The sequence below is a fragment of the Acomys russatus genome, chromosome 2 (assembly GCF_903995435.1).
Source record: "Acomys russatus chromosome 2, mAcoRus1.1, whole genome shotgun sequence".
NCBI lineage: Eukaryota > Metazoa > Chordata > Mammalia > Rodentia > Muridae > Acomys > Acomys russatus.
Window position 1 is genome coordinate 81,381,832 of NC_067138.1, and position 23,308 is coordinate 81,405,139.

The window sequence follows — 23,308 nt, forward strand, 5'->3', positions numbered from 1 at the left end:
TGTCTTGTTTTTTTGAGACAGGGTCTCTCTGTGTAGCCTTGGCTGTCCTGGACTCACTATGTAGACTAGGCTGGCCTTGAACTCACAGCGATCCGCCTGTCTCTGCCTCCCAAGTGCTGGGATTAAAGGCGTGTGCCAGCACACCCAGCCCTCACACCTCCTAATCCTTGCCAAACATTTTCACTAACTGAGGCCAAGCATTCAACATGAGTCTTTGGGGGCCATTCTTACTCAAATCACCAGACCTTCTATTTCTATTTCCTCTCACATATTCAAGAACAGAGGTGTGCAACCTTTTGTCTACTCTAGGATACATGAAGCAAAGCAGAATTCTCTTAGGCCACATAAAATTTTCTTAGGCCACTAAATAGGACAAAAACAAAAAAACCCAAAAAGCTGATTAGAAAAATAGTTAGTTATAAAGTTCATATTTGTTGTCATAGATAAGCAAAGTAAGCATTCACATATGATCCTAATTATGCAATGCCCTTTTACAGAATCTCCTAAAATTGTCCAGTAGTTCCAAGGTTTGCAATTACTAATAAGAAGTTAAATATACCCAAATAATAAAACTTTAATGATTCTTTAATTTTTAAAAAATTTTAGTCAAAAAATATCATGCCTTTTTGTATATTATTGGATTTCCTTTCTTAATTATTTAATTCACTTTACGTCTCAATTGTGGCCCACACCATCCTCTTCTCCCTGTCCCACCCTCCCTTCCTCCTCCCCTATCCCCTTCCCCCCATTACATGGTAATGTAACCTTCATTCAAGGGGTGCAAAGATGGTTCCAATTTTGAAAATCAGTTGATGAGCTCTGCATATTAAGAAGGTGAAGAAGAAAACAAATGAGATTATAATGCCCATTAATGAAGAAAAGGTATTTTACACTTTTAAAGAGCTCTCATAAATAGGAGAAAAGGAACTTAATCAAGTTCTCAAATGGGAGAGGTTTATTCTCCCCTCTCAGAGATTATTATTGACCTTTAATTCTTTAGAATGGGTGGGTACCTGAGACCTCTTCTGCGGGTACCTGAGACCTCTTCTGCTCTTTCACATTAGCATGTCTGTTGATGTTGCACTTCTTTCAGGCCGTATTCAGGCAGCCACATAGTCACAGTATAATGGGCATAGCTTCTCTGTCATAGCTCGGAGACACAACCTCATAGCAGATATCCCGGTCCTCGGATTATTGCAGTTTTCCACTCCCCTTTTCCCTAAATTTCCTGAGGTACAGGAGTTATTGCAAGTATACTAATTGGTGTTCGGCACTTCATGATCAGTTGATATCTGCATTTTGACTAGTTGTAGCGGTCTCCATCTATTCCTAAGAGAATCTTATTTGATGAAGATTAAGATCTACACTTAGCCTGTGAGTATACATTTTAGATGCAATTAGGAATTATAGTGGTTTAGTGAAGTGAGGGGAGTAGCTTTTCCTCTATAATTCAGGACCTCACTGGTCCCAGGTGGTTGGCTAGGTTTTTATTAACAGGCATGATTTCCTTCTTGTTGAGCAGTTCTTAAGTTCAGTTAAGAGAACTATTTTTTGTTGTTGTTTCTTGTTATTGTTTCTACAAATATATGAGTGCCACTCTTGTATCTTTAGGGATATCTTGCCATGGTGGTCATAGTGATGGTACATAGCCATCACAGCTAGGGAGGTCTTCTTTCTCTGGAAGATGGCATAGCTCTTTCTGATACTATAAAACCTCAGAAAGCAAGCTTTTAGGTCAGATCTAGCTCCAGTTTTCCAAGACCTGTGTCCAAAGTGTGTGGGGTCTTCAGCTTTGAGACGTAAGCAAGGGCAGCAGCAATAACGCTATATTGCTTAGGGAGTCACTTGTATTATCCAGACGTGTTGTCTTGTTGGCCAACACCAAAGGAAGTGTCTCATGCCTGATACTGGGGGGGCAGTTGTTAGACGACTCTTATAGGGGAACATTGTCAGCCCAGTGGATAACTTCATTTAAGATGACATATATTTATATTATGTGTGTTGTGTAATTTTAGGTAAATAGAAAACAATAAGAGTCCTTAAAATTAAAAAAAGAAAAATGTCCTTAGTGTTAATTTGTCTCTCCTCCCTCTGCACTACTCACCAGATCCCTCCTTTTTTCCCCTATGTTTGAGCTGGGTTCTGCAGTTTTACTCTCAAGTCCCCTCACTACCATGATTCTGCTTTTACTTTGCTGATTTCTGTAGTTACTCCAGGTTATATACTACCATCTGAGTATTTGGATGGAGGTAGAAATCAATGAAAGAGAAAGTGTGGTGTTTGTATTACTGGGTGTGGGTTACCATATTCAATATTTTAGGTCCATCCATTTATCTGAATATTTCATGATTTCATTTTTACTTCATCGTGTATATTTCCTGTTTATCAGTTGAAGGTCATGTGGGTTGTTTCCATTGTCTAACTATTGTATCTAGATCATCAGTAAACATTGCTAATCAAGTATCTGTGGTATAGGGCATCAAGTCCTTTGATCCAAGGAGTATTATTGCTGAGTCATTATGGTAGATTTTGTTTTTACCTTTTAAAAATCCTTCACACTGATTTCCAGAGTGGTTGTACCAATGTGCATTTCCACTAATGGTGAATGAGAGTGTCCCTTTCCCCACATTCTTTTTAGTATTGGTTGCAATTGTTAATGAAAACAACAAGTTGTTTTGAGTGTCTCGAATTGCTATGAATGTTGAACACTTTTTAAGATAGTTTTTAGCCATTTTTATTTCTTGTATTGAGAACTCTGTTTAGGTCGATAACACTTGTGTGTGCATGTGGTTTTTTTGTTTTTGTTTTTTGCTTGTGTGAGTGTTTGTTTTTTGTTTTGTTTTTGTTTTCTTTTTCTTTCTTTCTTTTTTGGTTTTTTTTTTTTTTTTTTTTTTGAGCAGGGTTTCTCTGTGTAATCTTGGATGTCTTGTACTTGCTTTGTTGCCAAGGCTGGCCTTGAACTCACAGAGACTCACCTGCCTCCACCTCCACAAGTGCTGGGATTACAGATGTGCATCACCTGGCCTGGCTATAGCACATTTTAAAAATTGAGTCATTTGTGCACTTTTCTCATTGGTTTTTCAAGTTCTTTATTTTGGGTATTAATCCTTTTAGATGTATACCTAGTAAAGATTCTCTTCCACTCTGGTTTTCTTCACTGGATTGTTTCTTATGCTGTTCAAGTTAACACCTGGAAGACTGGCGGTGTAAAATTAGTTTATTTGATTAAAAATGTATAGCGGGACATTTGGACTCACCACTGGTATAAATATTGACACAAAAGCTTTTTAATATTTTAAAGCTTAGATGTTTTAGCTGGGCACACTCCCAACCAGCTGTCTAGCTTAACCTGACTAGTCCTGGCACTACTTCCCACCATGTGGCCAGCTCTACGTTTCTGCTCCTGTTTATGTCCATCTGTTCACCTCTGTGTCCCACTGGTGAATCTCCTGCCTTTGCTTTCTTATCCCAGAGATCCTCTCTTTTCTGGAAGTTTCTTCTCGCCACGTCCTCCCCAGGCTTTGGCCATCAACTCTTTATTACATCCAATAGGCAAATGAGGAAGGATGAGTGTTTACAAAATATAACACCTTAATGGTGCATAGAAATAATAATTCCAAGATCCAGCTAGTAGGCTATCTCTTTAGCTCTCTGGTGGTTTGGCAAGCAACAATCAAATATACAGAGACACACTTCATACAATGTACTAATGTACTAAATTATGGTAATGGGGGGGGAGCAGTAATTTTCAATTGATTTTTTTTTTTTTCTTTTACTGTTCCCATAGCCATTTCTCTTGACAGACAAGAAAATTTAGTGTGTGTTCTGTTATGGTGTCTTACCGGTCAGCGTATCTTTATAGCATAATTAATGCTTTGATCCTCTATTGACAGTACATCAACATAGAGAAGAATGATAAAAAAGGATAAATAGTATTTATATAGCATCTTACATAATATTATTCATGTTCTGACTTGCATAATCCTTGTGAAAAGTGCCTGCAGCCCTTTCTTCTTCCAGAAGTCCTTAAGAAACATTGCCCTCTGAAATGAATCTACCATAATAGCTAATTGCAGAGAAGATGTAAAACTTCTCAGGTTATTAGCACAGAACATCTAATATATACATACATACATACAGACAGACATATATAACTTCTAATACATCCATCCATCCATGCATGCATGCATATACACACACATACATACAAAGATATGTTGGGCAAATGTGGGGTAATTTGAATAACAAATAAAATACAGTAGGACTTATATACAATGAGGGATAAGGAATTAATCAGCTCATGCTGATATTGTGCATGTAAGGTAGATGCAGGAAGACATGGGAGATGCTCCAACCAAATGCCAAGTGAGATCTAGTTAATTTTCTTAGAATGATATATATATATAATCATAACTTTATTCAGTAATCTCTCAAGAAGATGAACATTGACATGACACTTTAATCTTCCACCTGGACTCAACTTGATCAAATGAACAGGATGATCAGCATGTGCCACCATCCACATAAAAAATAAGTGAGCCACCAAGTGGCTGCTGAGAATTGAACTCAGGACCTCTAGAAGCGAAGCCTTAGAGAAGCCTGCTAAGTGCTGACCATCTCTTCAGCCCATCATTGTTGGATGGTATATCTAAACAAAGAGTTGATGAGGGCTGTGATGTTTGCCTAGTATAAAGTCGATGACCACATAGGTTGCATATTAGCAAGAGAGAAAAACGGTGAGTAGCTAGAAAAATGGGGTCGCACTTTTACTTAGAATTCAAAGTCACATTAAGACACATGCAAATTCATGTTTCCTCAGATGAAATATCCAGAGAAAGAATATAGAATTCTGTACAAGACTGTTTGTTTAATCATGAGGAAATATCTCACAGACATCTATAAAAAAGCAGGAGTTTTGTCTTTCTAATGTATCACTACCATTAAAAAACTAAACAAATAAACAAACAAAAAACAAAGAAGGCCTCTAGAAATGAGATTAAATGAGCCTATGTTTATGTAGCAGATAAAGAGAATTGAAGAGGAGAATGAGTCTTTCTTCAGTTTCAAAGGAGATGATAGGAAACAACCAAAGTCATTATTAGGTCAGTAAACAACATTGAATTCAGATAGCAGATTCAAATGTCATGTCAGTGTGCTGAGAAAATAAGCACCAAAGTCTGATGATATGCACCATGATTTATATATACACACACACACACTTATATAAATAGCTTAAGCAACCATAGAGGATTGAAGTGTAGGGCTGAGTGGTACAGAGCTTGCTGAAGATAAGCCACAGACGTAGGATTATGCACACATGAAGCATAGTCTTTATCTCTTCACACCAATAAGCAAATCATAGAATACTAGTTATTAGATATTAGTAAGCAACTAATCTTGACAACTGTCAAAGGATATGTGTTTTATTTTTGTACTTACTGTATTTTTTAAAATTGAAATTATTCTCTCATACTAAATTTAAAATGCTTAACTCTTGACGAGGTCAGTTATTGTTTCCCAAATAAATACGTTTTATTTTCTGTCCTTATTTTTATTCTGTCTCTTCCCTTTTTTCTTCCCTTTCTCACAGAAGTCCAAAACTTGTGAGAAAGCCATCTCTGTGGGTCAGACGGTCATCACAAAGCATCGGAACACTCGGTACTACAGTTGCAGAGTTATAGATGTGACATCTCAAACTTTCTATGAGGTCATGTTTGATGATGGCTCCTTCAGCAGAGACACATTTCCTGAGGATATTGTGGTAAGTAGGTTTTCCTTAAGTGTGTGGTCCCTCAGAAATGTTTGTCCATTACCATTGATAATTTTGACTTTAATTTTCCTTAGTAGTATACAGATTATACAGATGAGCAAACTTTTTTCTTTTTTCAAATTCTTTTGAGAAATTTTATGTAGCCAGGAACATCTTTGCTGCTTTTTTTTTTTTTTTTTTTTTTTTTTTTTTTTTGTGCTACTATAGGAAAGTATCCAAGACTAGGATTTTGTTTGATTTGGCTTGGTTGTTTGTTTTCCTTTTCTTTTTTAAGACAGAGTTTCTCTATGTAGCCCTGGCTGTCCTATAATTCACTCTCCAGACCAGGCTGGCTTCAAACTCAGAGATCCTCCTGCCTCTGCCTCCCAAGCCTTGGGATTAAAGGCATGTGCCACCACCGGCTGGCAAGATTAGGTAATTTTTTTGGTTTGGTTTGTTTTTTTCGAGACAGGATTTCTCTGTGTAGTCTTGGCTATCCTGGACTCATTTTGTAGACAAGGCCGGCCTTGAATTCAAAGAGATCCACCTGCATTTGCCTCCAGAGTGATGGGATTAAAGGCATGTTCCATCATACCCGGCACTAGACTAGGTAATTTTTAAAGAACAGGGATTTACTTGTTTGAGTTATAAGAAGGCAGGGTCGTCTAGGAGTAAATTCTGCTGTTTGATGTGATGAATACCTTCTTTCTGAGCTCTCACATGGCACGGGACAAGGTTGCTCTTTTGTGTGGAGTTTACATAGAGAATGTCAATCCTATTAACCAGATAGCAGCCTTCCTGAGCCTAATCACCTGACTTTGATGGTGAGGTTGGGAGATAGGGTCTTGCTACACAGCCCAGGCTAGCCTAGATCTTACTATGCAGCTTAGGCTGTTACATAACAGGGAATTATCTTCTTCCTTCAGCCTCACAAATGCTGGGATTATTCATGTGAGCCATCATGTTCCATTTTTTAATCTGATTTGGTAATATGATTAATTTATTGTTTATTTTATATTAGGGTACCAAAAAACACACAGGAGAGGACCGCATGGCATTTAATCAACTGTGGCCTAAATTCAGGCCCTCACTCTAACTCTCAGGCTCATTCAGAGGAGCTGGTGAATATGTCTAGTTTAGTGGCTGTGGCTGTGTTTTAGGAATCACAGAAAGGGGGCTTTACACAGAAGCAGTTCCTAGAGAGGAGGCTAGCCAGTCTGGCATTGCTCCTTTTAATTCCTTCTCCTGGTGCATTTCAGTTTGGGGCCCAAGTCATAACACTCCCTATGCAATGTGTGCCATGCTCCTGGTTCTTTGTGCACATGCTGCTTCAGTATGTATTTTGAAAGAAGCTTCTTTACTTTATACTAATTACTACTACTACTACTACAACTACACATTTTGTGTGATTATAAATTAAATATAACCTTATGAGGTTGCTCATGAATATGTCCAAATATGGTTCTGGAGATGAAGAGACATTGATTTAGTCATCTTTGTTATACTTACACCTCTGTATTTTCAATTGGGCCAGGAATATTTCTCAGCTGGTAAAGGTGCTTGCTGTCAAGCCTGATGAACTAAGTTCAGTCTCCTGAACCGATGTGATAGAAGAAAACAGCTTCTACATGTTGTCGTCTGACTTCCACATTCACACTGCCATGCACTCACTCCTACACTCCAATACACTCATGCACATATATATGTATACATGTACACAAAATAAACAAATGCAATGTAATTCACGCTCTTTTTCTTTAAAGAATAGCATGAATGGAAACCAAAGTCATTGCTTAAAAGATTTTAAATCAAATGAATTTAAATATATTGAAAATATGGCGATTTCTTGTAAAGAAGAATATTAGATTATTAGAGTCTATCTGGAACTTTGTGACTGCACTGCTCTTAGAGATCACCACAGTAAGCTAGCATAAAACTGCTTAACAGAAAAAGAAGGCACACTCTCAGGACAGCTCTCATAGAAAGAAGAGAGTGAAATCCACAAATTTAACACCATAGTTCAATGTTATTATGATTAGTTTTATGTCTCTTTGACTGAGCACAGGCTTTTTGGTCAAACCTTTTTTCCCCCTAGATGAATTAACATTTAAACTCATTAAACAAAAGATTGTCCTCTGTTCCATGCTTGGCCTTCATTCAGTCCTCTAGAGAAACCAACACAGAACAAATGAGCTTCTCCCAAGTATGGGAGAATCCTTCCTGTCTGCTCTATGTTCTCCTTTAGACATGGGTATTCGCCTGCAGTTAGATTCCACAATTTATCAGCTTTGCTGTATCTCTAGCCTGCTGACTGCAAGTCTTGAAGTTTCTTCGCTTCTAGAATCTTGGCAAGATACATTACAAATTAAGGTTTTTAAATATGAAAAATCAAATGTAAGACAACAAATTTAATGATCATAACTTATTTATGTGTGTCATAAATACAATCCATTTTGAAACCTGATAATTGAGTAAAGATAGTTATAGTTCCCTATTTAAAGAATCAGTATTTACATTCATTTCATAAATCCACTAGATGAGAACTCTTTAATGCAAGTTAACCTATTTCATATTTGTAAATAAATTTGGAAGTCACAAAGGTATTGGAATTTTGTCACTAGAGAGTCTATAGAACAGTAGGAAAATTTTCCTTACCCAGGTACTTAATTCTGTGGTAGAAAAATATCCAGAAAATTCTCTCTGAACAGTCCACCGGTAGAGTATGTGTGTCAGTCCATTTAGCCTCAGAATGCACTATGTAGCTGTTGAAGGAAATAATTCATATATTGCTACATGCGTACATCTGTCAGTGTATTAAACACACTCCTGATGAATTTCTTGCCTTTCATTATTTTTAAAATATTTTTTTACCTTTATTTTATGTGCATTGGTGTTTTGCCTGCAAATATGTCTATATTAGAGTGTCAGATCTTGAGTTACACACAGTTGTGAGCTGCCATGTGGGTGCTGGAATTTGAACTGGGTCCTTTGGAAGAGCAGTCAGTACCATTAACCACTGAACCATATCTCCAGCCCCAGCCTTTAATTACTTTTATGAAAACAAAACTTGCTTATCTAAAAGAAACTTATAAGCACAAGATCAATGACTATCTTTAGCATGTGCCAGAACCTGGGATCCTCCTGATGCTCTACATTGGCTTTAGAGTGGTGCTTGCTTACCTCTTTCTTCACTTGGATTTTATTTCAAGGCATACATGGGTCTAGCATTCACTGGATCTTCTTGGATAGGCACATAATATGCACCATCTAACACAAAGAAAAAATTGGCCTAGAAATGTTACAAGATCCCTTCAGTGAAACAGGGATTGTTGGGAAAAGTTACTATTCTTGCAGAGAACTGGCTTGTTTCTAGTATCCATGGAGTAGCAGACAACTGTACCTCTAGTTCCAGTGGATTCTATGGGACACCCTCTTCTGATCTTTTTTGGTCTTTAAGCATGTGGTGTGCTTACTATATGCAGGTAACACTCATGCACATAAACAATTAAAAATAAATAAAAATCCTTCTAGAAAGAAAAGCTATGGAAATAAGCCTAAGTTTGATCCTAGAACCCATGGAAGAAGAAAACTATTTTACAGTAGTAGTCTTATGAAAAAAAAAAAAGTGTGTTGGTGCCATTATGGCCCATGTAGGAGATTATTTAATATGTACTTAACATATATAGATTATTTAACTGCTTGTTCTGGGAGGCATTCTATCAGATGCCTTGTTTAAGATATATACCTCCTTGCTAAAGGAAATGTATCTTCAATTTGGATAATTATGTCAAGGTGATTTGTTTGATGAACTTATTCCTGGAAGCAGCATTTGAGGCTCATAGCTTCTGAACATTCACAACACCACCCCACCCCCAATATTCTTACTTAGTTCTGTCCATAGAAACCATTCTAGCTGATGTGTAGAGATATCTCAATGTGACCTTAATCTATAATTTACCGACTGACTAATGATTTGAGCTTTCTTTTTTTCAAGTGCTTACTAACCAATTACATTGCTCATTTGTTCAAAAGCTTATTGAAAGTGATAAAAAATTTAAGGGTTTGTGTGTGTGTTTATATAGGAATCCTTTATACAATATATAATTTACAAATATTTTCTCCAGTTTTTTCCTAGTCTCTTCATTTTCCAATAATGTCTGGTTTAACAAGTTACACATTTTTATAAATCCAAAATTTCTATTCTATGTTTACTTAACATATATAAATTATATATGTTTATATATATATGTACATAATACATGTGATAGATAGCTACATAGATGGATGGATAAAGTTATGCCACTTAGGGTGATTATGCCCCACCCCACCGCCATTGACCAGTAGACTAGCTACCAAAAACCCAAACTTCAGGCATGGGAAACCTGCCATCCACTTTTGTTTAGAGGAGTTGAAGAGATTTCCAAAATAATACAGGCTATTACTTGATTACTTTTTAGAACTTGAAGTTAATACCCTATATTGGGAATAGTGCACGTAAACACACACACACACACACACACACACACACACACACACACACACACATTTTGAACACAGGAAGAGATAGTTTTCTTCAAATGGTATGACTCCTGATAGATATCCATACTACAGGGCAACGTTCTCACCCAACGCAAATTAGACAACATAATTTTGGCTTCATGGGTATAAAAGGGAGAGATTTCTATATTGGATGAATAAGGGGAAGATGGATCCAGAAAGGTTTGGGGGAAGAGTGAATGTCATTAAAAAAATACATTGTGTAAAATTCTCAATGAATACATAAAATATTATGTAAAAATATGTCTACTTTAAAGAGTAATTATAAAGATCAAATTGTAACTATGCTGAAGCACTTGGTTAATCACAAAACACTATGGAAACATTAAATGTTATGAATCAATCACTAGCTCTCTCTTCCTCATCTAAAATACTTTGTATGTATTATTTGAGCTTCTGCCTAGACAATTCTTTGTCAAGTAACAAATGTAAAGTGCTGGTGTTTTTTGGGGGTTTTGTTGTTGTTTTCTTGCTTGTCTTATGGGGCTCTTTTACAACTTTCTGCTATAGGCTAAATCGTTAAGTGCTCCTTTGTCTCATCTCTTCCCTGAACACCCAACCAAGATAATAATCTATAAAACACAGAGGCAATTCCTCCTTTTAATTGCCAAGAGTTCTTAATTTGCTAAGTTCCAAAAGCATTTGCGTAGGCACTTTCTTTAAAACACCTTTCCATTAATTCCACAGAGTCGAAACTGTGTGCAGCTAGGTCCTCCTGCTGAGGGAGAAGTCATCCAAGTCAAGTGGCCTGATGGTAAACTTTATGGGGCAAAGTATCTTGGATCAAATGTCGCCTACATGTATCAGGTGGGTGCTGCTCTCTTTGTAATGCTTGGTGAGATGGACAGGAGATACCAGAGAAAGAAAACATGAGTGTGCTGTGGATCAAAAGCCTCATGAATTTGGAGTGCCTTTTATTCTGTGAAAGAGTCAAAACTTAAACATCTAACAGCCTGGGTTTCAACTTAGAAACCCTAACAATTGGTAAATGATTAGTTAAATACTACCATAACCATATAGTAGTTTACTTGTAGATAGTAGGCTGTTTCCTGTTATTTATAATCTTTTTTTATTAAATTATTCATATTACATCTCAATGGTTATCCTATCCCTTGTATCCTCCCATCCCTCCTTTCCTCCCATTTTCCTCTTACTCCCCTCCCCTATGACTGTGACTGAGGGGGACCTCCTCCCCACCTCTATATGGTCATAGGGTATCAAGTCTCTTCTTGGTAGCGTGCTATCCTTCCTCTGAGTGCCACCAGGTCTCCCCATCCAGGGGACGTGGTCAAATATGAGGCACCAGAGTACGTGTGAAAGTCAGACCCCACTCTCCACTCAACTGTGGAGAATGGAATATACCCAGAAGATGCTCCAGCACACAAGATTTGCTCAACCATGTTCATAGCAGCCTTATTCATAATAGGCAGATCATGGAAACAGCCCAAGTGTCCCTCGGTAGAAGAATGTTTTCCTGTTATTATTATAAACGTTGTTCATTTGACGTTTACTCAGAGCATGGAACTTAGGGCATTATATCTCGGCAGCATGTGCAATACCCTGGATTTGATCACCAGTACTTCAGGATTGGATGAATGCATGAATGAGATATAACATTCATTTGCCAAGTTCATATAGTATTACATATTACCTCTCTAGTAGCTCCATGATGGTTGTCCAATCAGCAGTCCCTGACTTGATTGGGGGGGGGGTAGAGAAGCATAACTTAGGCATCTCAGAAATGTGCAAACCATTGCAGCACAGGCACAGATGGTTCTAAGGAGCTTACAGTTGTCATCTACTCAAGTTTAAAGAAATATTGGCTTAGGAAGCAATAAAATTACCAAGTGTATAGTCTTCTCACAAGGGAACTCTATATGATATATTATTGAGGAATATATAGTTTAACTGGAATTATGCTATTTTTACCAGAAGTAAAGATGAGTTAAACTCACAAAAGAGAAACATGGGTACTACTACATATGCATTTGTATTTCTTGGAGAATTTTATTTATTTATTTATTCATTTATTTTAATTTTATTTATTTTTCTTTTTTTCTTTTCTTTTTTTTTAACTTTTTTTTTTTATTACTTTAATCTTGTTACATCTCAATGGTTATCCCATCCCTTGTATCCTCCCATTCTTCCCTCCCTCCCATTTTCCCCTTGTTCCCTTCTCCTATGACTGTTCCTGAGGGGGATTACTTCCCCCAGTATATGCTCATAGGGTATCAAATCTCTTCTTGGTAACCTGCTGTCCTTCCTCTGAGTGCCACCAGGTCTCCCCCTCCAGGGGACATGGTCAAATGTGAGGCACCAGAGTACGTGAGAAAGTCATATCCCACTCTCCACTCAACTGTGGCGAGTGTTCTGACCATTGGCTAGATCTGGGTAGGGGCTTAAAGTTTACCACCTGTATTGTCCTTGGCTGGTGCCTTAGTTTGAGCGGGACCCCTGGGCCCAAATCTGCCTATCATAATGTTCTACTTGTAGGTTTCCAGGACCCTCTGGATCCTTCTACTTTGCTATTCTCCCAAGCTTCTTTCATCTAGAGTCCCAATAGAATGTCCTCCTCTCTGTCCCAGTTTCCTGGTAAGTGAAGGCTTTCTTGGGACATGCCCCTTGGGCTAGTATGCAGATATAAGTGAGTATATACCATTTGAGTCTTTCTGCTTCTGGGTTAACTCACTCATTATGATCATTTCTAGCTCAATCCATTAATCCACAAATTTCGGGAATTCCTTGTTTTTAATAGCTGAGTAGTATTCCATAGTGTATATGTGCCACAGTTTCTTCATCCATTCTTCTACTGATGGACACTTAGGCTGTTTCCATGTTCTGGCTATTATGAATAAGGCTGCTATAAACAGGGTTGAGCAAATTTTCTTGTTGTGTGCTGGAGCATCTTCTGGGTATATTCCAAGGAGTGGAATAGCTGGGTCTTGAGGAAGCCCTATTCCCAGTTTTCTGAGATAGCATCAGATTTCCAAAGTGGCTGTACTAGTTTGCATTCCTACCAGCAATGAAGGAGTGTTCCTCTCTCCCCACGTCCTCGCCAGCATGTGGTGTCACTTGAATTTTTTATCTTAGCCATTCTGATGGGTGTAAGATGGAATCTCAGAGTTGTTTTGATTTGCATTTCTCTGATGACTAAGGAGGTTGAACATTTCTTTAAGTGTTTCCCAGCCATTTGATATTGCTCTGTTGAGAATTCTCTGTTTAGTTCTAAGCCCCATTTCTCAATTGGTTTATTTGGTTTGGTGGTGTTTAATTTCTTGAGTTCTTTATATATTTTGTATATTAGACCTTTGTCAGATGTAGGGTTGGTGAAGATCTTTTCCCAGTCTGTAGGCTGTCGCTCTGTTCTCTTGACAGTGTCTCCTGCCTTACAGAAGCTTCTCAGCCTCATGAGGTCCCATTTATTAATTGTTGACATTAAGGCCTGGGCTGTTGGTGTTCTGTTCAGGAAGTTGTCTCCTGTGCCAATGTGTTCCAGGCTCTTCCCCACTTTTTCCTTTAAGTGACTTAGTGTCTCTGGTTTTATGTTGAGGTCTTTAATCCACTTGGATTTGAGTTTTGTGCAGGGGACATATATGGGCCCAATGGCCTTTTTTTACACATAGACATCCAGTTAGACCAGCACCATTTGTTGAAGATGCTATCCTTTTTCCATTGAATGGATTTGGCTTCTATGTCAAAAATCAAGTGACCATATGTGTGTGGATTCATATCTGGGTCTTCGATTCGATTCCACTGATCAACCAGCCTGTTGCTGTGCCAGTACCATGCTGTTTTAATTACTATTGCTTTATAGTACAGTTTGAGATCAGGTATGGAGATTCCTTCTTGGAGAATTTTTAAACTGAACATTTTTATTATAACCTACAGATTTCAGTGGCACCATGTCACAAATCAGTGTTCTAGAAAATGATATAGTAAAAGCAAAACAAAAGACAAAAACAAGACTCAGACCTGATAAGGTGCAAAGCAGCTTAAGAATAATTAGACACCAGTCTTAGTAAAGAAAGTTAACACACTGAGAAGGAGCAAGGCATTAAATGGAAGAGTACATTGCAAGCCATGGTACCATGAACTAGAACACAGTATAAGCAAAAGATGTTCAAAGAAGTTTACAAAACATGAGAGAACACTTTTTTCATGGTCTAGAAATCCCATGAAAGTTGGTATCTATCCAAGCTAGTTTTGTGTCAAGGTAACAAGAGCAAGTGTTATCTGGAAAAGGATCTTCAATTGAGAAAATATTTTCAGAAGACATTGTCTGTAGGCAACTTATGGCACATTTTCTTAATAATTAATGTGTGGGGGCCAACCAATTGTGAGTATGGCACTCCTCTGTAGATAGACCTGACTTGTACAAGCAAACAGTCTGACGAAAATAGTAAGCAGTGATTCTCTGACTCTCCATGGTCCGTGATTGAATCCCTGCCTTACGGTTTCGGCCCTGATTTCCTTCAGTAAGGGACAATAGGATGGAAGTGAAATAAAACCTCTCAATTGTTTTGGCTACAGCAAAAGAAGCAAAGAAGCAAAGAAGCCTAAAAGTTAGCAAGTGGAAGACTTATGCAGACTGTTGGTCATTTTCAGTCTTTCTGCATATGTATTTTAGGATTATGTATGGTGGCAAAAGTACAACAGCATGTTTTTTATCAGATTGTTCACAAGTAAACCCCACAAGTGGGCTGAATAATACAGAAGATTCCTAGAGAAAAGCATTAATACATCATTTTAAAAAACAAATTGTTGCATCTAATAAGAGCAATAGTGAAACTATGTAACAGAGTTGATTGCTGATAAAAGTGTCACATGTTAAAATGTAGGTTGATTAGTAGTCAGTGTGATAGCCCAGCAACATAAGACTACAGGCATATGTGTGTGTGTGTCTGTGTGTGTACAGGTAGGTAGATAGACAGATAGACAGACTGACCGACTAAACGAAAGTTAAAGCAGGTATTAAAATTATCAAGTAGTATAAAACTCCTCAGTAAACCAAGTGGCCCTTTGATATTGTGCTTTCTGTCTTTCAGCTTCACCGTAGAGTAAACAAGATATTCATTAAAGTGCATAGAGACAAATATCAGGCACACAATAAAAACTATGCTAAGTCTGTGTGTGTGTGTGTGTGTGTGTGTGTGTGTGTGTGTGTGTGTCTATGTCTGTGAGTATGTTTGTGTGTGTATATATTTGTGGGTGCATGTATGTATGTGGCTCTGTATGTAAATTTTTGTGTCTATGTCTAGTATGTTTATGTGTTTATTTGTATATATGTATGTGTGTACATTTATGTCTATAAGCATTTATGTATTTGTGTGTGTATGTTTGTGTGTGTTTGTATGTGTATTTTTTTCCCCTCACAGTAGTCCTGCAAAATAGGTTTTATGACTCCCAGTCCACAAATATGGGAAGGGGTTGGTCAGTGAACCAATTGTAACTATTTTAAGGAGAACAACATAGTTTTTTCTAGTGTATAAGACCATACATCTGGTAAAAAGAATTGGAAATTACTCTTTTCTCTGCCCTAATGAGAGGAGACAGCTGTCCATGCTTGTCGTAAAATTTTACCTCTGGATACCTGAGAGTTAGACAAATTAGGATACCTGGTGTTGTTTTAGTGAAACTGTTTTTTTTCACTTAAATTTTTTAAATGATTTAAAACAAAAGGAAATAGTCCCAGGTAGTTAACTGTTTGCTATCAAATGTATAAGTGAGAAGATACCTTGCCATGCACCACCCAGAGTGGAAGAGTCTATGTAGATACAGGTAGAGCCAGAGCGCCAGAAGCGGGCCACAGTGCTAGAGTCTGAAGGGACATGAGAGTCAGCTATCAATGTGGCAGAGGAAAGAAACAGGCCCAGAGTCTGGCCTCCAAAGCAGAAAAGACTAAACAAATAAATCAGGGTGCAGGAGAGGAGAGTACAGTTCTGGCCAAGGCTAAAGGTGAAGCAATTCGAATCCTGGATGGGGCTCTGACTCAACATAATGAAGATGCTGTGGCTTCGCTGATTGTAGCTGAGCAGTGTGTCAATGCATTCGCCAAACTTGCCAAGGATTCCAACACGCTCCTACTGTCCTCCATCCCCAGCTATGTCACAAGTACAGGGGCCCAGGCCATGGGTAATATGTGGCGCTCTCACCACAGCCCCAGTGCCAGGAGCCCAGAACTTCAGTGAAAACAGCAGAGATGCCCAGGCTACAGATGCAAGTCTTGAAAAACTAGGTAGAGTCAAGCTCAGTTAGTGAAGATGTCTTGGCCAGGGAATCTGGGAACAAGGAGTAGTACTCTCAGATTCTGGCTCTAGCCTCCCTTTACTATTTATTTTTATTTTTTATTTGAACCTAGTAATCATGTAATAAACTCACCACTGGCCAAAAAAAGAGTTTCAGTATATCGAATGTCTACTTATCCCACCAATTGTGATTTCTTTTACAAAAATTGTTGCTGGAACATACCTGAATCCACTATCCAGGCTTCAGCTTGGCCTGAATCATGGACTTTTCTCTCCTAACATCTTTAAAAAACAAAAACAAAAACAACAACAACAACAACAACAAAAAACCAGAAATATTTGCTGCTATTTCAAGAGTTGAAAACATCTTTTCTCTTAATAGATGCTGTGCTTTCACACACTGGTGAGGGTTACATGCTATGAAGTAGAGGCCTATTTGATTTGGAAAAGTAATATGTGCTGCACAGGATCCTGTTACTCTGATTCTCTAACAATACCTAGAATGACTAGCATAGTCACTGCCACTGCCTAAATGAGCATCACTGGAGAACTTAGGAGGTCAGTAAACCTGACCCAGCTGACCTGCAGATGCAAGTATTTTCAGACAGGAGAGCTATAAGATAAAAGTAAAATCAGCTGGGCATTGGGAGGAACACACAGTGACAAATGACTCTAGTGCTTCTGCGTCACACATAAGTAAAGTATCTAGTTGTTCTGTTCTGTTTGGGATGGCTAACCCTTTTTCCCCCTGTTATCTATAGTTAGGTTCCTCCCATACAGGAGAGAGGAACGTAGGCCCAAACAAACACACCTCACCATGAAGACTTACATGAAACAAACAAAGAGAAAATAAAAGCTAGAGGACACATATATCCCATCAAATACATAAGATGCAACAACATCAATATAAGCCCCCATGACATCTTACAAATTTACAATACATCAATATCAAAAACCATAGATAATGCTATAGCTGAAATGCTAAAAAGGATTTCAGGGCCCTACTTTTAAAAAGGATCAGTGACCAATAAGGAACTTAATAAAACCAACTCAGGATTTAGATAACAAACTTAACAAAGTGGGAAAAGGTCAGCAATTGGGAAGAAAAGCTCAAAGAACAAGTCAAAGAAGTGAGCCAACCAAAATATTATGTGCATGATCAATAGACAAAACCAAACAAAAGAAGGAATATCAAGGACAGGACAAAATTGAGGCAATATGACCTTCAGTCCTTTGTAAAATAAAAGAAAGAAGAAAAAGAACCCTGACATGTGGTCACCAGTCAAAACTAACAATCCCCAGGGTAGAAGAAGGAACTGAAACATGTAAAGGCATGTGCAGTGCACTCTTTAAATTATGGCAACAAATTTACCAATGGTAGAGAACTGCCCATTCTTTTCCAAATTCCTAGACGTCGTTACTGGAGAGATCCCATGATTACTATAGTCAAGATGTCAAGAATATAAAGTAGTTTTAAAACAAAAACTAAAGAGATAGGGAAGAAATTACATATTCATCAAAGGAAAAGTCTACTAGGAGGATATTTGGCTGATGTCTACCAAAAATCTACCAAGAGTATACAATTTACAATTCTAAAATTTATACACCAAACCAAGGGTACCCAAATTCTTAAAGAGTAGATAGTTAAAAATCACATATGAACTCTTAACACAGTGATAATTGATAATTTCAATATGCCATACCTACCAATAAGAGAGATAACATCCAGAGTCAACCCCCACCTCCCAATGTAGGTAAATGGATGAAGGTAGAAATAATTATTCCAGATTTGGGGTGAGTAACCTAGAGCCCAAAAGATAAAAATAGCATGTTTTATATGGGGATATTGTTTTTTAACTAATTGGTATATGTGTTTTATTCCAATAACCACAGAGGTTAGGTACCTAGTAAAGTTCCAGGTGGAAGAAGTAATTCTCAAGGAATGAGAAATAGAATATATACTCTAAAGAGATAAGAGGGGAAATAGAATAAGAGAAGTAAATATGGAGGGCAGGATAAAGGAGGAAATATGGAGAGGCAACCTTTTTAAAAACTATATTGAAACCTACTACTGTAGAAATGTGTGTGTGTGTGTGTCTCATATATGAGTCACCTTGTAATGTCGGACACACTGTTCCCACTAAAACTAAACATCTTAAAATCTCCAAGTAAAGACATCAGCCTCCAAGCAAAACCTCCAGTGCTAGGAATTGCTTACATCTTGTTGAGTCATTGCCTAAAGGGTACCCGTGGACACCCCCAATCACACAGAAACATTACAGATATTGCCAAGGCTAATGGTTATTTTCCACAACTTAAGATGAAGAAATCTACTGAATAATATTTGCTTTGTTTTGTTGGTTTGTTTGGGTTTTTGTTTTGTTTTTGTTTTTTTTTCCAATACTCAAAATATTGACAAATTTTCAAGTATATATTGATCACTTATGTTTCTTCTTAGGATAGTCTGTTCACTTCACTAGCCCATTTACTGAGAGTGTCTTAACTCTGAGAAAGAAATGATGCTTTTTATTCTTGTTTATTACTCTTTCTAGACTGAAAGGAAAAAAACCCCAATGATCTCATAGAGCATTAACTCTTAACTTTCTGCTTTTAAATTATTTTTTAAAGTTAGCATGCAAAATAATGGATTTCTTTGTGCCAGTTATGAAAATATGTCAATACGCTCCATTCTTAGGCTTTGGCCCCCCCATCCCTGTCTTCCATTTTCTTGTCTCTTTTATTCCCCAAATAACCCTTTGCTCATTTTATGTTGCTATGTATCCCATTGTTCTTTCTCCCCCATTCTTTTTAAGATATCATCTTTACCTTTCATGGTTCTCTTTCAGATTTTATCACCATACACATACACACATAAAATTAAACCTAGGTACTACGTATGAAAGAATATATGCAATATTTGTCTTTCAGAGTCTGGGTATCTTTGCTTAGCCCAATATTTCCAGTTTCATCCATCTCCTGGGAATGGCATAATATTTTATTTAGAATGAATAAACTCCTTTTTATGTGTTTGTCACATTTTCTTTGTCTGCTGGTGGGTATATGGTGTGGTTCCATTTCCTTGCTATTTTTATTTTGAACAAGTGTAGAAATAAACATGGGTGTGCAAATATTTCTGTGGTATGTTGACTTAATCCTTCAGAGATGCCTCAAGAATGGTATACATAGATCATACGGTACTTCTGTTTTTAATTTTGTAAGGAGACTCTATACTGATTTCCACAGTGTTTATAGCAGTTGAGACTTCTGCCAGCAATGTATAAGGGTCTTCCTTTCCCTGCATCCTCAGTAGCATTTGTTGTTCATACTTTCCTTGATAATAGCCATTCTAACTGGTCTAAGTATTTCAGACCAGTTTTAATTTCCATTTCCCTGATAATTCAGAATATTGACAAATGTTCAAGTATATATTGATCATTTCTATTTCTTAGGATAGTCTGTTCACTTCACTAGCCCATGTACTGATGATTTGGGGGTGATTTGATTTGAGTTTTTTTGTGTTATTGCTTAATTTTTGTATTTCTTAAGGTATTGTGGATATTCCCATCTAATATACAGTTCTTAAGTACTTTCTCTCACTTTTGTAGTCTCTCTTTCTTTCAGGTGGTAATTTCTCTTAAGAGGTTATGATATTAACATGCCCAGCCCATCTTAATGCTGGATTTGCCACTGTTCAGAAAAATCATCAGATTAGCTCTCATTTTTCTTGGTTTTACGGGATAAAGATTTCATAGCTCATATTTCAAGTCTGCCCTGTTCAACAGTTTGGTTTCTCATCCTGCTTTGTTCCTGGTTGGGTAAGAAAATGCTCTAACTTCCCTGGTTCTGTGCTTGCTCTGTTACAGTTTCCCTCCCACATAGTTAATTCGAACTCTTGAGAAATGGTCAGTACTCACTTGGTTTTACTACATAACACAATGTCTTATTTTCTTTAGGTTGAATTTGAAGATGGATCACAGATAGCAATGAAGAGAGAAGACATATACACTTTAGATGAAGAGTTACCCAAGAGAGTAAAGGCTCGTTTTGTAAGTGCTAATGAAAAGTGCTACTTAGGGACACTCCAGTGAAGTCTTCCTTCTCTGTTCTTTGCCAAGCCCAGAAGAAAACAACCTTGGGCTTTTTTTTTTTATTAATTCTGAAGAAAGCCAGAGTAACTTTTCCTTTGTTGTAACTTTATGAATGCAAGTCTCAACTTGAACAAAAACAGGAAAATCGGTGTTTGTATGGGTTAGTTTTCTTCCAGTGAGATCAAATAGCAGTACTCTGTGTTAAAAAATATTGACACAAAATAATGGTTAGTAAATTAAAGCTCTGGGGGCAAACAAATATATTAATGTATTTACTCTCGTTAGTAGAAGTTGCATTAAAAGGAAGTATTGAGCAGTAGATTATAAAGAGTCAGCATTAGAGAATGGTCTATAGTAACCTTATCAGGTATTGATGAAATTCTACATCATGCACTTACTGGTGTTTATGTCTAAACCCTTACTTTCATAACAACATAAAAAAAAAACCTAAAAAAATGTTAGTAGCAGGAGTACTAGAAGAGTTATCATAAGTACACATATGTATGTATATATTTTTCCATGTCCAGTACATGCCACTAAATAATAAATATGAATGGTCTAAACTTAAATTGTTTTTAAATGTAATTTATAATACTGTAGGTTTCATACTATAGTACTATATAAAGTATTCAGCAGAGCCTAAAATTAAATCTATTTTACTCATTTAATCTTATCTATAGCATCTCTGAAATGATAAATTGTAAACAGAGAAGTTAATTTTCTGAATAAATTTGACTTTTTCATACACTCTTTTTATTATGCCCACTTGCAGTAACAGAGTTTTGATAGAGTAGTTATTTTTTTAAAACCAAGGATTCTTTAAGTGGTAAATTGAATGTTCAGTTCCTCTTTTGTCATGTGACGTCTCAATGGCAGGGAACCAACAACACGTTTGTACAGACCCCTTTCAGCTGCACCTCCAGAGGAAGGACTTTAAAAGTAAAGGGAAAGAGACAGTGTCAGTACTGCTGATATGGGTATTCAGGAGGCCTGCACACACTCTGAGAGCATTTTAATTAAACAAGCAAACAAACAAACAACCAATGAACAGATTAGCCACCAGATGTAAAGGGAATATTTATTCTCCAGATGTAATTGTTAGCTCAGCAGATTACTGCTACCATCTGCTAACCTAAGCCTAGTCCTGGAAGCTTCTAGCCTCTGTACAATCTTCTCTAGGCCTAGAATGATTTCAGCCTCTGAGACATACTGTTGAATAAGCACACCCTTTCTAGCTCTTTCTGAACTCTGGCTAGCTGGTTTGAGCTATTCTGGCTTAAAACTCCTCTCTAAGCTGACTGACTAAAATTGGCTTCTCTCACCTTCTGACTGAATTTCTCTGCTTGGCCTCAAACTAACTTTAGCAATCTGTTCTAATATTCTGGATTCTTCTCTTTCCCTGGCTCATTCTGTCTTCGCCTGTCTAGCTTGTTCTCTCTATGCAACCTGTCTCCGTACAACTGTCCCAGTAAAACTTCCTCTAAACTCCATGGAATGAACTGCTATCAGCTCAACTCCACTGCACCTGACTGACTCCTGTACTGGATATAAACATATTTTTGTTTTACAGCAGACTCCCAACTGAACTTCCAGAACTGATTGAATTGACTCAACTCTCTTCTCTCTGTGCTGTTCTCTTAAGTCACCTCTCTTTCCTATCTATTCTACTGAGAGTTGGGCATATCTTATTCTGTCAAATCTTTCTCTAATTAGTCATTTTGTCTGCCTTTCAGTTGGACATCACTTTCAAATATGGGTGCTTCCTTCTACAAACTAACTTTACCTTCATTGTTTGGATTAATGGTGTGTACTAATGGCATGTTTGTATTCCAGCCTGAGTACAAAAGCCTAGAAGGTCTTTGAATGTGATCAGAGCAAGCATGTTGCAGGATTAAAATTCCTTCATAGCCAGATAGATACTTGAGAGAAGACAAAATGAAGTGTACCTGTTATAGAGACAAATTTTCCTGAAGCCTGGATAACTTGTTACTATTTTAAAATCGTGAAACCTGGGGCACTACTGTAAAGAGCTCATCCTGTTACTGTAGAGGACTTGGGTTTGCTTTTCTTCACCTATACCTACTGGCAGCTTACAACTATGGATAACTCGAATGCCAGGGTATCCAACACCCTCTTCTGCCCTCTACAGGCATTTTACACATGTAAAGGTAAAACAGTCATGCAAGTAAAATAAAAACAAATTTTTCTTAAAAGAGACTGAGTCTCTTAAGAAAACCTGAAATATGTTAGAGATGACTGTTCCTCACCATATCTCCCTTTGGCTCTACTCTACTCTCCCTGTTTTGATGCTGATTTTTTTAACTCTTATCAGCCCCTAAAGATTTGCATAGGGAATATAGCAGGAAGCCTTCTGAAAGTCTCTTGATTTTCTGATAAATGTAGTTGTTGTTCACACTGTTAAGTTGATTCTTAAAGTTCTCTCATTCATGTTTAAGAGTTCACTTTCTTCTCTGAGCAGTCTTTTTATTCCATTGTAGATAAGGTCTTGATTCTATGATGCCTCCTTGGATATTTTTATTTGGAACAAGGTTCCTGAAAGTCATTTTGTGCTGTGTGTGAATATTTTCCACACCTCTGGATTTTGGACTTCTTGTGTTTTGTTTTTGTTTTGAAACAGGTCATATGTAAGCGAGACTGCCTTTTATTTA

General features: G+C 37.4%; 2 protein-coding genes across 2 annotated transcripts in view; both read left to right on the forward strand.

The window, feature by feature from the left end:
- Nucleotides 1–23,308, forward strand: part of Kdm4c (lysine demethylase 4C) — a 184,658-nt gene that overhangs the window by 157,366 nt on the left and 3,984 nt on the right. Inside the window, exons 19-21 of the mRNA XM_051163382.1 lie at nucleotides 5,591–5,761; nucleotides 10,994–11,113; nucleotides 20,505–20,597. Coding sequence (XP_051019339.1) covers nucleotides 5,591–5,761; nucleotides 10,994–11,113; nucleotides 20,505–20,597 — 384 coding nt within the window. The remainder of the gene's footprint in view (nucleotides 1–5,590; nucleotides 5,762–10,993; nucleotides 11,114–20,504; nucleotides 20,598–23,308) is intronic.
- LOC127204378 (stomatin-like protein 2, mitochondrial) lies at nucleotides 15,931–16,624 on the forward strand. Its single transcript, XM_051163345.1, has one exon. The coding sequence runs from the start codon at nucleotides 16,135–16,137 to the stop codon at nucleotides 16,492–16,494; it is 360 nt and encodes a 119-aa protein (XP_051019302.1). The 5' UTR covers nucleotides 15,931–16,134; the 3' UTR covers nucleotides 16,495–16,624.